This window comes from Phaenicophaeus curvirostris, chromosome 2 (genome assembly GCF_032191515.1).
Source record: "Phaenicophaeus curvirostris isolate KB17595 chromosome 2, BPBGC_Pcur_1.0, whole genome shotgun sequence".
NCBI lineage: Eukaryota > Metazoa > Chordata > Aves > Cuculiformes > Cuculidae > Phaenicophaeus > Phaenicophaeus curvirostris.
The window spans coordinates 93505786-93518655 of NC_091393.1; the positions used below are offsets into that span (position 1 = coordinate 93505786).

General features: G+C 44.5%; 1 protein-coding gene across 5 annotated transcripts in view; it reads right to left on the reverse strand.

Annotated features, from left to right (window-relative positions):
- Window positions 1–1666: 1666 nt before the first annotated feature.
- The window catches only part of DHX57 (DExH-box helicase 57), a 41066-nt gene continuing 29862 nt past the window's right edge, over window positions 1667–12870 (reverse strand). For 2 of the 5 annotated variants that reach the window (XM_069852893.1, XM_069852892.1), the window contains exons 12-24: window positions 12074–12276; window positions 10933–11049; window positions 10516–10612; window positions 8983–9156; window positions 8510–8710; window positions 7461–7737; window positions 6240–6335; window positions 6061–6144; window positions 5806–5943; window positions 4929–5003; window positions 3188–3322; window positions 2043–2243; window positions 1667–1932 (exon numbers count right to left, since the gene is read on the reverse strand). In XM_069852893.1, coding sequence (XP_069708994.1) covers window positions 1789–1932; window positions 2043–2243; window positions 3188–3322; window positions 4929–5003; window positions 5806–5943; window positions 6061–6144; window positions 6240–6335; window positions 7461–7737; window positions 8510–8710; window positions 8983–9156; window positions 10516–10612; window positions 10933–11049; window positions 12074–12276 — 1942 coding nt within the window. In that variant the 3' untranslated portion in view covers window positions 1667–1788. Of the gene's footprint in view, window positions 1933–2042; window positions 2244–3187; window positions 3323–4928; window positions 5004–5805; window positions 5944–6060; window positions 6169–6239; window positions 6336–7226; window positions 7738–8509; window positions 8711–8982; window positions 9157–10515; window positions 10613–10932; window positions 11050–12073; window positions 12277–12870 lie in introns of those variants that run through there. The other 3 variants (XM_069852894.1, XR_011337061.1, XR_011337062.1) reach the window with 3 other exon arrangements.

Below are 12870 nucleotides of genomic sequence, written 5' to 3' on the forward strand. Positions count from 1 at the left end.
CCTGAAAGGACGTTGTAGAGAGGAGGGTGCTGGCCTCTTCTCCCAAGTGACAGGGGACAGGACAAGAGGGAATGGCCTCAAGCTCCGCCAGGGAAGGTTCAGGCTGGAGATCAGGAAAAAATTTTCCACAGAAAGGGTCATTGGGCACTGGCACAGGCTGCCCAGGGAGGTGGTTGAGTCACCTTCCCTGGAGGTGTTTAAGGCACGGGTGGATGAGGTGCTAAGGGACATGGTTTAGTGATTGATAGGAAGGCTGGACTTGATGATCCAGTGGGTCTTTTCCAACCTAGTTATTCTGTGGTTTGATGCACCTGCAGATACCGTTCTGCCACACTGGTACAGTGGCTGTAGTCCACCTCTCTAACACCACGTCTAAAGGCATGTTGCAGTGAAATCACTTCTACAGCCAGGTGTGGTTTCTGAAAAAGCAAACGGTTCATCAGCCAAAAGGCCGACGCGAGGCAGGGCTGGTGGCAGAGACAGCCTTTACTCTGGTCTTATTGTTATGAGAGGTCAGCAAAGTCATTTCACTTGAGGCACTTGCAATCTGCAATTGCCAGTACATCAAGCAGCTCCACTGTAGCAATGCTCAGCACTGCAATTAAGCAACATCAAAAGGAGAGCGTAATAGATTATTATTACTGCAGCACTTCACCACTCTGAAGAGCAGGAGTTTGGCTGAAAGTTTCTCAAAGTGGGACTTCTTCCAGCTGTGGTGGGTGGCAGGACTACACCTACCACAGGAGTGAGCAATACCATCCACCTGAGCATCCTTTTCTGATGCACTACAGCAGTTCATCTCACCTGGTTTGCTTTTTTGCCCTGCACCCACAGTGCAGGGGTGGCGGTAGAAAAGCCCGTCTCTCAAGGGGAACGTCCACGCTTGCCTGCAGTTTGACACTGGCACTAGAACAGCACGCAACAAGTTATTCCACCTGATCACATACTGTTTGCTTACCTGAGGATGCTTGCTAAATCCACTTTGGAAACCTCTTAACATGAATCAAAAGGCACTTGCTTGTTCTTAGGGGCTCTGGGTTAATGGCCTCAAGCTCTACCAGGAGAGGTTCAGGCTGGACATAAGGAAAAAATTCTTCACTGAAAGGGTCATTGGGCAATGGAACAGGCTGCCTAGGGAGATGGTTGACTCGCTTTCCCTGCAGGTGTTTAAGGTGTGGGTGGATGAGGTACTGAGGGGCATGGTTTAGAGATTGGTGGGAATGGTTGGACTCGATGATCCAGCGGGTCTCTTCCAACCTGGTGATTCTATGATTCTATGACTCTATGAACTGTAAGCAAATCGATCCCTGGTCACAGCTGAGATTCCCTCAGTACAGTCTTGGCCAAAATGTAGAACTGAGTTTAAAACCAATTTGGGTGCAGCTTGTAATGTCACGTACTGCCTCCAGCCATTACTATTACAAGAAGCAGCCAGGTAGCAGCTATTTTTGTGACCGGAAATAAGTAGCACCAGTGTACAGCCTCATGAAAAAACACTTTGCTTCCTTAGTTGGAGGTTTCTGTTCCTCCTGGGAGAGTTGCCATTTTCCCATTTCCCAGAGCGCACTGTAAATTACCTTACTTTCAAAAGTGAGATGTGTGCCAACAAAGGAAAAACAAAACAAACCCAAGCCCCCCCAACCTATCAGTAATACAGCTGCCAATGTTGTCTTCCAGAGATCAGCGCCATGTTTTGGGACAACAAATAATACATCAAGACAGTGATGTTACTTGGTCTGTTTGCAGGCAGTAGCAAGGAATGAGTCTTTACAGAAAGCTGTTCACGTGTTACTGCGTGGTCACAAGCTTTACAATCATACTGATGATCTGAGATCCACGGGGGCACACGCATAAATCCATGCCGGGATTCTTGATTTTATCCTGCAGCAGCTGGTCTAGTTCACAGCGCAGATTTTTCACCAGCTCAGCCACCTAACAAACACACAAAGTAAAACACTGAGGCTCACGGAATGCATCCACTGCATTCTAAACACAAGCACAGCTCTGCAAGCACCCCGAGGATTATCCCTCCTTTTCCTTACCTGGTGAGAGGCAGCTACAAACCGTATCCATCCATCATCAAGAGAAATTACAAATTCTCCCTTCTGCAGCTGCATGTGAACCTGCCCACCTCCAAGGAGGACCAGCGGGTACACTGACACCATACTGCAGTCCCGAATGAACACGCGGCTGGTCTTGATCTTCTCGTGATACACGAGGTAGGGGCTCTCAAAGTGCTTCGTCTGCAACAAGTACACAACATTCTCATTCAAGCGCCACATCTCTTTGTACGTGCTCTGGCAAATACAGGCCTGCCTGCCTCTTCTACATGTGCAAAGAACAGCAAACATGCCTTAAACGCACCTGCATGATTAACAGACTCTCTCTGACCCATAAGAGATGCCAATAACTTTGCCAATTATCCATTGCTCCTTCTTGTTTTGCAGTAAGCACGTGAGAAATTCATCAACGTTGCCTCAAAGCCTCAAGTTCTCTATTTCATGCTAGGGACATTTTCATGTGCACATTTGTTATACTCTTTCAAATCAAAAGTAATGAAGAGTTCAAAACCTTTATAACCCAAATATGTGGTTAATGATTAAAAAAACCCCTCTTTTAAAGCAAGTAATTTATATCCTGCAGAAGCAGTGAATCAACAAATACAGAGACAAACTTCATGAGACAAGTAACTACTGTATATCATAGCAGAGAGAGAAGAGCTCTTATCTAAGCGCTAGCTATTAAGCTGGAAAGGAAATTAATTTCAGAGTTTGAGGACCCACAAAGAAACAAACCAGAGTGTGTCCCTGAATTATTTGCCAGTAAATAATATTTCACTGAAGAGACAAAGCTGGGGGAGGGGTGGTGGGGAGAAGTCATCTGGATGTATAAAGGTGCTACACAAGTGGACACAATCTCAGTCAGTACAAAGAAGCTAGGGGAGCATTGGAACTGCAACATTTCTGCATGCAGCTTTGCAGACACGGCTCAAGATAGCATGAAGTAGGGGGGTTACTGCATCTGCTAATTCCACTCCAGAGGATGGAGTTTAAACGCGTGCCCAAGAGGACGCTCTACTCAGGAACACACCATTATTTACAACTACAACAAGGGACCATTCAATAATGAAGATTTTTTTAAACATCAGTTTTTAAACAGAAAAAGAGCTGAAAAAAAGAATACTGACCTGATAATTAACAGATGAAGGGTGAATGTGAACATAACCATCATTTTTGGTAACAAACTTCAGCTCTTCTGCTTTTGGTTGCATCTTGACTGCTCCTGTACTGGTCTTCTGGTATTTGCCCTCTGGCTTTTTCACCTGTATAGTAAGATAAGGTCTCCCCTCAGCCTCCTCTTCTCAAGCCTAAACAACCCCAGTTCCCTCAGCTGCTCCTCATAAGACTTGTTTTCTAGCCCCCTCACCAGCTTCATTGCTCTTCTCTGGACTCACTCCAGAGCCTCAACATCCTTCTTGTGGTGAGGGGCCCAGAACTCAACACAGGATTCAAGAAGCGGTCTCACCAGTGCAGAGTACAGAGCAGTACTGGACCTGCTGGTGACATCATTTCTGATACAAGCCAAGATGCCACTGGCCTTCTTGGCCACCTGGGCACACTGCTGGCTCATGTTCAGTTGCTGTCAACCAACACCCCCAGGTCTTTCTCCTCCAGGCAGCTTTCTAGACAGACTTCTCCTAGTCTGTAGCACTGCACAGGGTTGTTGTGCCTCAAGTGCAGGACCCAGCACTTGGCCTTGTTAAACCTCATGCCATTGGTCTCGGTCCAGCCTGTTCAGATCCCTTTGCAGAGCCTCCCTACCCTCCAGCAGATCAACACTTCCACCCAGCTTAGTGTCATCTGCAAACTTGCTAAGGGTGCGCTCAATGCCTTCATCCAGGTCATTGATAAAGACATTGAACAGGGCTGGACCCAGCACTGAGCCCTGGGGAACCCCACCTGTCACTGGCCTCCAGCTGGAGTTAACTCCATTTCCCACCACTCTCTGGGCCCGCCCATCCAACCAGTTTTCCACCTAGGAGAGTGTGTTCCTGTCCAGGCCAGAGGCTGACAGTTTCTCAAGCAGAATGCTGTGAGAAACTGTGTCAAAGGCTTTACTGATGTCCAAGAAGATACATCCACAGCCTTTCCCTCATCCAGCAGCCGAGTCACTTTGTCATAGAAGGCGATCAGGTTAGTTTGGCAAGACCTGCCTTTTGTGAACCCATGTTGACTGGGCCTGATCACCCAGTTCTCTTGCATGTGCTTCATGACAGCACTCAAGATAATCTGTTCCATGACTTTTCCTGACACTGAGGTCAGACTGACAGGCCTGTAGTTCCCTGGATCTTCCCTCTGACCCTTCTTGTAGATGGGCACAGCATCAGCCAGCCTCCAGTCCAGTGGAACTTCCCCAGTCAGCCAGGATCGCTGGAAGATGATGGAAAGGGATTTGGCAAGCACATCTGCCAGCTCTGTCAATACCCTTGGATGAATCCCATCCAGCCCCATAGACTTGTGAGTGTCTAATGGGCCAATCAAGTCTCTAACCACCTCCTCTTGGATGATGGGAGCTTTGTTCTACTCCTCTAGCTCCTGAGTATGTCGAGTCACTAGAGACAGATATCACACTCCAGGTGCTGCCTAACCGTGACCATTCATTTGTAAGCTAAGCCTTCTAAAAAAGCTGTAATTTAAAGTAGCTTCTTAGGAACATTTGATGCTGACTTCTGCGTGACACTAAAATCAGCCTGTAGGGACAGCAGCAGTCTCAAGCAATACAAACTGGAGCTCAGCAGGCTCTGACACTATAAGCTTTGGCTTTGGCAACCTAAGCCAGGCTCAAGGCTGCCATCAGCAGCCCGGACTGAAAGTAGGCTGTGTGGATATGTCAGACAGCAGAAAGGGAAATAAAAATCATTCTTTTACCTGGACAACATTGGGATACAGCGCAGCACACAACATAGCTGAGATCAGCTTGATGTTCTCTGCATTTGAATTTGCCTGTGAAACAAAGACATACATTAGGTACTCTACAGGTAAGTCTATAAAGGTAAAGCCCTGCTTCTAGAATGACTGAATTCCTGAAACAGGTTCACTTCTACAGCTGCACTGCTGTACTTTATAAGAGAGCACCAGTTACTGCTCTTCAAGGTCTCAGGCTAGACCTGGGCTGTGTTCCCCTATCAATGAAAAAAATTCACCACTGATTATTGTGATACCATTAGTGCTGAACTTAATTGTTTCCTAACGTCTTGGTTTGCCCCTGAGAAAAACCAAGCACAAGTTGTCCCAATGCAGCGAAACTCTAGACTACCACACCCTTATCACCTCATCATGTAGCTGTAGATAGCTGGCTTCCAGAGGCAGCGCTTTCTGAGGATTGCCTGCATGCTGAAATATTTCAGTGCCTGCTTTGTAATTTTACTCTGTTTCCAAAATAAGTTTGGCCCTAATCCCAACATTCAGGCCAAGTTATGAGCCAGACCTGTGCTCTTCCACCGCTTGCTGACTTCTAACATGCCAAGTCGACAGTATTTCACTGTCTCAAAGGAGCGGGTTTCAGCTCACTTCCATGTGGGGGCCTGTTATACCTGGGCACGGAAGGCCTCGTGCAGTCAAGGCTATCACCGGCATGTATGATGTACAGGGAGGAAGAACAGATCAGGCAGGAGGTGGCCGTTGCCAGTGTGAGATTATGAAGCCAGGCCGTGGCATGAAACCCACCAGTATACAGCCCACCTGGCACCTAGGTCAAATGAAAAACTGCAACACTGTTTTGGAGCACTGAAATTCTGTGGATTACCTCTTCTCCTGTGGCATCCAACACGCCATCGCCTCCTTGGGACCACTTCTTCTCAATGTCCCTGGCTCTTAATCCCTCCTTCACAAACCCAATGTCAGAAAGCAGTTCGGTGAATTGCCGTTTCAGACTGGCAATTTCCTACAAACAAAGAAAGGGCTGTGATGGGTGCCACACTGAGTGAGGAGAGTCTTTTTTCACTAGGACTCTGCCAGTGTCTCAGCTAGTTCCTGTGCAAGGCCACAAGAACTGACTTACCTGAAGAACTCTTCCTGACAAAAAGTTCTCCCTGCAGTAGTTATAGCTTGCCTGAGAGCCCTCTTTGATACTTAAACACCATCCCTAATCAACAGAATGGGAGGAAACCTTTAAATGTTTCAGCTTGAATTACAAGCACATCACAAACCTCTGAGAGATGATACTGAATTTCATCTCACCTTATAGGCCTGGAGAAGAGCCAGGTAGTCGCTGTTTCCTACTGCAAATTCCAACTTCTTTTTGTTTGCTTCTTCCCTCTTATCCCATGGTGACACCTAGACAGGCAGTAACAGACTAAGCATGTTCTTTCCCTCACAACTTAGACAAGCCATTGTGAGAGCTGCATGGCACAAACTTTGGTATTTTCACAGCAGCTTACAGGTCAGAATGCAAATTTTCTCCAGAAAAGGAGACACTCAAAAGCACCTAGTCAACAACAGAGCACCTACGCCCACTGTCCTACCTAACCACAAGAAATGCAAAGGTAGATTTGTGACTGACTAGCTCACAGAAAATACTTCTTTTGGGGCACACTGCTCTGCTGAATGTCAAGTTCCATGAAAAACACCATCTGACAAATCTTAGCAAGTTAATGTAGCTGAAGCTCAAAAGAGAATGTCTATAACAGAGAAGAGCACAGCAAGTCTAAAATCCACCTGGGTCTGAGAGAGAGAAGCCGACAGCAACTGAGGACTTTCCAAAAGCTGACTTCAAGTTATTCTGCATCAGCATATAGAAACTTAAGCACACTTGAAGTCAAAATGCTGTAGAAAATGCCCAATAAGCATATGAAAAACATTATGCAATTAAATAACTAGAACAATCTATTTCCAATAATTCACAACTATCCTCAATACTAATTCTTTGCACTACTAATCAAAACTTGAAGAGAGTGACTTTTCATGCAAGTCTGCGCATTGCAGTAGATTAACAACAGTAAGAGTATGGATAAGCACAGCAGCAGATTCAAAACGGAAAGGAAACACACAAACTGAGATCCAAACTGAACTCCACACTCACAGCTCAGACATGTAAACTTCATCATTAGCTGTTCTGTAATTATTCCTAACTACTTCCTAAGTTACCATCCATTTTCAATTTTTACATCAAATTAGGACAATATGGTATGGCTGTACTTCTTAGTTCAAACTAAAATTACTATCTACTGTTTCTACTCTTCACTTGTAATATAGCCAACATTCTTATCACTGTTGCGTGGTTTTGGTCTTCTGCTTATAACTGGACTTTTTAAATGAGCACTGCATTAACATATAAAGAACATAAGCTACAAAGGAGAATTAAAATACTCAGGTCTACTATGCTGTAAATTACAACAACGTTTTGCTGCTGCATGAAAACATACCAATTTCAAAGCGCTACACACTGGTAAGAATACTTACAAAAGGTGACTTAAAGGCCAGACTGGCTGCTATAGTTAATGCAGGATCCAGGCAGCGGAAAATGGTACCAAATAGCATTAGCTTTCCAATCCTGACATCAACAGGCAGAGATGCCAAGTGATATCCCAGAGGGGTGAGCTTTTCATCTGGAGTCAATGCTCCCAAGTCTTGGAGTCGCACCTTCGACGCCCGCAAAGACTCAGTTCTAGGGGGCTCAATTAGTTGTGACAAGACAGAGTGAAGACTTTGTGCAGAAAACATCTCCAGAATCTTAATTCTTTAGGAGGGGAAAAAAGATTAAAAAGCGAAATAAGAAAGAAAGAAAAAAACCCCAAAAAACCAACAGCTTAATTCCATACACAGGACAAAAAAGCAAGCTCTTAGCAAAACAATAAAAACATCAGAAAACATGCTCCTAAGAACATGCGCCCTAGAAGATGACCTGTAATGTGTATTTCAAGCCAGGAAGCGATGTGAAATAGCTGGGAGGCGGTGTACCTCATCGAACCTCACAGAGGCAATAAGAAGAGATTCTTCTTTAGCATGCTGGGGTTCAGAATCAAGCTTTTACTGTAAAAAAATAATTTATGTTGTTTTGTTTCCTTTTTGTACAAAGGAGTGCACAGTCTGCAGCAGGGATAGGAGGGCCACTTCATTTAGTATTTGCACAATGGTGGTGCTTGATCCAGACTGTAGCTTTACTGCATTCTGCAGGAGAGTTTACAGCATAAAAGGACATACAGCTACCGTGGGTCTGGAGCAGAGGCATGCAACTCTCTTCTCTGGTGATGAGGGATCCGAGAGATGTATCTTTTTACTAGGATCATATGAGAGCTAAGGAATGTGGAAGACAGGGAAAACTGGTGGAGTGTTAGGGGAGAGCTCTGGATGCAGAGGCAATGAGATAGTAAGATCAACGCAACCAGCTATCAGAGCCTTAGATTTCCAGAGCAAGTTTCACAATGTGAGAAAACACTGATGAAACTAAACATGGAGGAAGGACATTCTGCACCCTGGCTTCTTCTGGCAATACATGAACAACAGCTCACCTTAGACAAAGCTGCTCCAAGGGCACTCTTTGTATTTCAGGTAACTGCTGTTTTATAAGCAAATGGTTAAAATGATGGCTACTGAAAAGATGAAAGCAGACACCTGAGGCTACCCGGCCTGCTCGCCCTTTCCTTTGTAGAGCGTTGGCTTTGGATACAAATGTGTCTTCAAGACTTTCCATTCCTTTGCTTGGGTCGTATCTACAGGAGAGCAAGAAACAGGCTTGTATTCACAAGTGCAGAGTGAACAGGCTGGAAATAAAACCACGCAGATGCTGCCAACTTCTGTATGGACATAACTCCCACCCCTGCAGCTGGATCTAAGTCCAGACTGGCTTCCTCCACCTTGCAGCAGCTTTCTACAGATCAAGTTCCTTCAAGTTTTTCCCAGCTCTTTGGAAAGCTAAAGTATGCAGCTGAAGGCATAGAGCAGTTTCCCAGATCACAAAGCCCCAAGGAATGAATCCCAGTACCTTTTCTCTTTCATTTTTCCAGAATCAATCACATAGACCACATCATCAATGGTGACAGATGTTTCTGCAATGTTTGTAGAGATGATGATTTTGATAACTCCTGCAGGAGGCCTGAGGAACACAGACTGCTGTTCTTCGCTAGACAGTGAAGAATGAAGTGGATAAACGACACATCTGGAAGTACAATATGACAGCATGCTCAGTGCATGTCCAGCCTTTTCCCTCCTGGGAACAATCCACCTGCACATACTTTTGCCCCCCTAGTACCAGAGACTGCCCACAGCCTTCAAAGCAACATAAAACCAGCAAACCTTTCTGCCATATCACCTTTAAGACACAGAATAACAGAATCCCTTGGTTTTGAAAATACCCTTAAGATCACTGAATCCAACCATTAACCTAACACTGTCAAGTTCAGCACTAAGCCATGTCCTTAAGTACTGCATCTACACATCTTTTAAAATGCCTTCAGAGACGGTGACTCAACCACTTCCCTGGGCAGCTCGTGCCAGTGCTGGGCAACCCTTCTGGTGAAAAAATGTTTCCTAATACCCAGTCCAAACCTCCCCTGGCACAACTTGAGGCCATTTCCTCTCACCCTATGACTTGTTACTTGGCAGAGGAGACTGACCTCCACCTCACTACACCTTCCCTTCAGGCAGTTGTACCGAGGGATAAGGTCTCCCATCAGGATCCTCTTCTCCAGGCTAAACAGCTCCAGTCCCCTCACCGGCTTCTCATAACACTTGTGCTCCAGATCCTTCCTCAGTTTTTTTGCTCTTCTATGGACACATTCCAGTGCCTCAACATCCTTCTTGTAGTGAGGTGCCCAAAACTGAACACAGGATTTGAGGTGTGACTTCACCAGCATCAAGTACAGGGGATCGTCACTTCCCTGGTCCTGCTGGCCACACCATTTCTGATGTACGTTTTAAGGGAAGGGATAGGTCTTAGAACAGATTTGAGCAAAAATACTGCCTCTTCTAAAGAGTCTAGAATCTGCCACTTATACTGCCAGACTGGAAGAAATCACTCCAGCTAACCTTGCCATGGACACCTGGGTGAAAACTGTTCAGTCACGGAGATTCTACTACATCTCCATGCAGCAGTCTAAGGCCCAGTGCAACCACAACTGAATGTGTCTCAGCAAATATTCTGAAATGGATCAAGGGCTGAGGTGAAGTTTTCAGCAGCCCACCGGATCATACAGAGCACAGAATAGAGATACTTGTCACTAGGGTCTCCAAGAACTTGAACAACTAACCTTCCCAAGTTGAGAAAATACAAAAAGGGCAAGCCAATAAGACAGCATAAAAGAAATACCCTGACTGGAGTTAAGAACTTCATATCACAATCTGTCTCGAATATTTAATAACTTTCCCTAGATATTTAATAACTTATATTTATATTATATAACCTGTGTATATATATATATAATATAACTTATATTTAATAACTTATCCCTGGATAAAGTCAGGCTTTGTGCAGAAAGATACTCTATTTCTGTAAAGACCGATAGCTTTTTTGCCTTACCTCTTGCTGTGCCTGTTATTAAAAAGAGCATTAGACTGGAGCTGCTCATAAAGCATCTTGATTTCTGCTAGACCAGGTAAAAATATCAACACAGCACCTATATACGTGGATTAAAAAAAAAAAAATTACAAAAATCACTCAACAGGAAGGACAGCAGAATATTTTATCTATGCGCAGAAAATCTAAGTAAAAAAACCATCCAGCTCTGTTTTGCAATTAATGTACAAAACCCACACAGGCTGCAACAGTTCTTCACATTCCGAAGCAGACAATTCTCTTACCTTCCCCATCCCATGTTTATCGGGGCAAAAATAGTAACTAAGAAACTCTGCATGCAAAACATCAGCTTTGGGCTGCATTAAGCACACAGCCTCCATGAATCTGCCTTTGTTTATCTCTCAAGGACAACGAAATTACCTGGAGGGTATGAATGTCTGCCAGCAACTATCCACTCCAACAAGGCTTCGATTAATTCCAGATTAACTTTGTCCAAGTCCATGACTGACATTGTTTTTAACACAGTCTTGTTAACTCCTTGGGAAAAAGAAATAAAATACACAGCAAGTCCACCTCTTGTAAAAAAAAACATTTGCTCGATATATTCAATCAGTGTGGCTGCACAAACCAACTCTGGTTTAAACAGCTTCTGGCTTAGACCAGAGGTGGTTCCGTAGCAACTCAGTGCATCACATTCCCCCTTCCATGCTCTCCTCTGTTTCAGCTCTTCCCTCCCCTTCTCATGCCTTAGTGGGGCTCACGCTCACCCTGTGCAGAGCCTAGACTAGGACTCATCTACTAGCAGAACAACATGTACGCACACTAGTGGTAAGAAACATTGAAAGCCTTCATACAACCACTTACAGACTGGAGTCTAGTTTGGATTGGAAGGGACAGATCATCTAGTTCCAACCCTAGATACCTCCAGGACTACATTCTCAAGCTCTCTCTTTTCCCTTCCAATGTTTCTTACATCAACTCAAAAAGACACCCAGATTCCCATCCTCTTCTGAGATGGCAGCCATCCAGCAATTATTTGAAGCTTTTGAGCAATGGCTCTCACTCAATACCACTGTGGGGCTCTCCGCAAGGCTGTGTGGGGAGGAACTGTCAGGACTAAGCATGAGGGGGATTTTGACGATGACAGAGTGGGAAGTGCATGGGAAGGTCTGCCTCTCTTATTAAGCTGTTCACAGAGTGACTGAATTTCTCAAGAAAGGCTTATGCTGAAGTGGCCTCCCTGAAGTGGATAGAATCATAGAATCATATAGATACATGCTGTGTAAGGCTGCTCTAGCAAGAATAGATATAGAGAAGAAAGTGGAATTAAAAGGCATCTGGAAAGGGACGGAAACACACAGTAGCTGAAAATTGCCCATTCTCAGATCCTAAGAACTGTTTTCGGCCAAGATGTTTCTTCTAGTATACGAGAGGCAGGAGGTTTCTGATCTCATCCAGAAGTAGTAACCTGCTTAACTTTACAAGTACAAGGCTCTGCTAACACACCATGTTGGCTGGCTAATTTTATATGCCAATTTATTAGACTTAAGAAGGAGCTCACCTTTATATCGGGAAAGGAGCTGCTTTAGACTTAATTTTTGGTCTGGGTCTGAATCTCTAACAACTGTGTCAGTGCCTTCCAGAATGCCAGCACGTCTCAGGTCCTCCTCTACTTCTTCAAATGCAGTTCGTTTGTGTCTTCCATTCTGTTTGTTTTCCTGCTTTGTCTTGCGCCTGTAGGGACTACTATCTTCTAAAACATACCTGAACAGCAGAAGAACATTTGAAGTAGCACAGAAAAAAGCCCAACAGTGTTCTCCTGAATATTTAGCTACAGAGACAGTGTATAAAAATATTTATATATAAAACTGAGAGGAATTTTGTATAAGTGGGTTGCAAAACCATAGACAGTATCAAGGCCAGGATGTCCTTCTATATGGGGATGTTATGTCTTTTAAAACCCACGAGGTGAAGGACTAGGACTGCAAATTTGATATTGACAGCTAAGAGAGCAGCTCAGAATTATAATCTGCAGGTAATTTACAACAGCTGATCAGTTTACCATCTGGAATATCTGAGCAGCAGTGACTCTCCAGTAACTGCAAATATTAACAGGAACCTTGAGCTGCAAGGTAGGGCCTACAAAAAAGAATTGTTTAGTATCCTGCATGTTTCACCTTTGGTACTGCAATCTACCTTCAAATTTCTTTTGCTTGCCAATGTCTAACCACCACTGAAACAAGTAAAGCACAAGCACTGACAAACTCTTCATGGCAAAGCTCACCTATCCTCGAGTACTTGTGCAGTATCTAACAGAGAAAGGCTTGCTTTGGCATGAGATTCTAGACCTCACTGCAG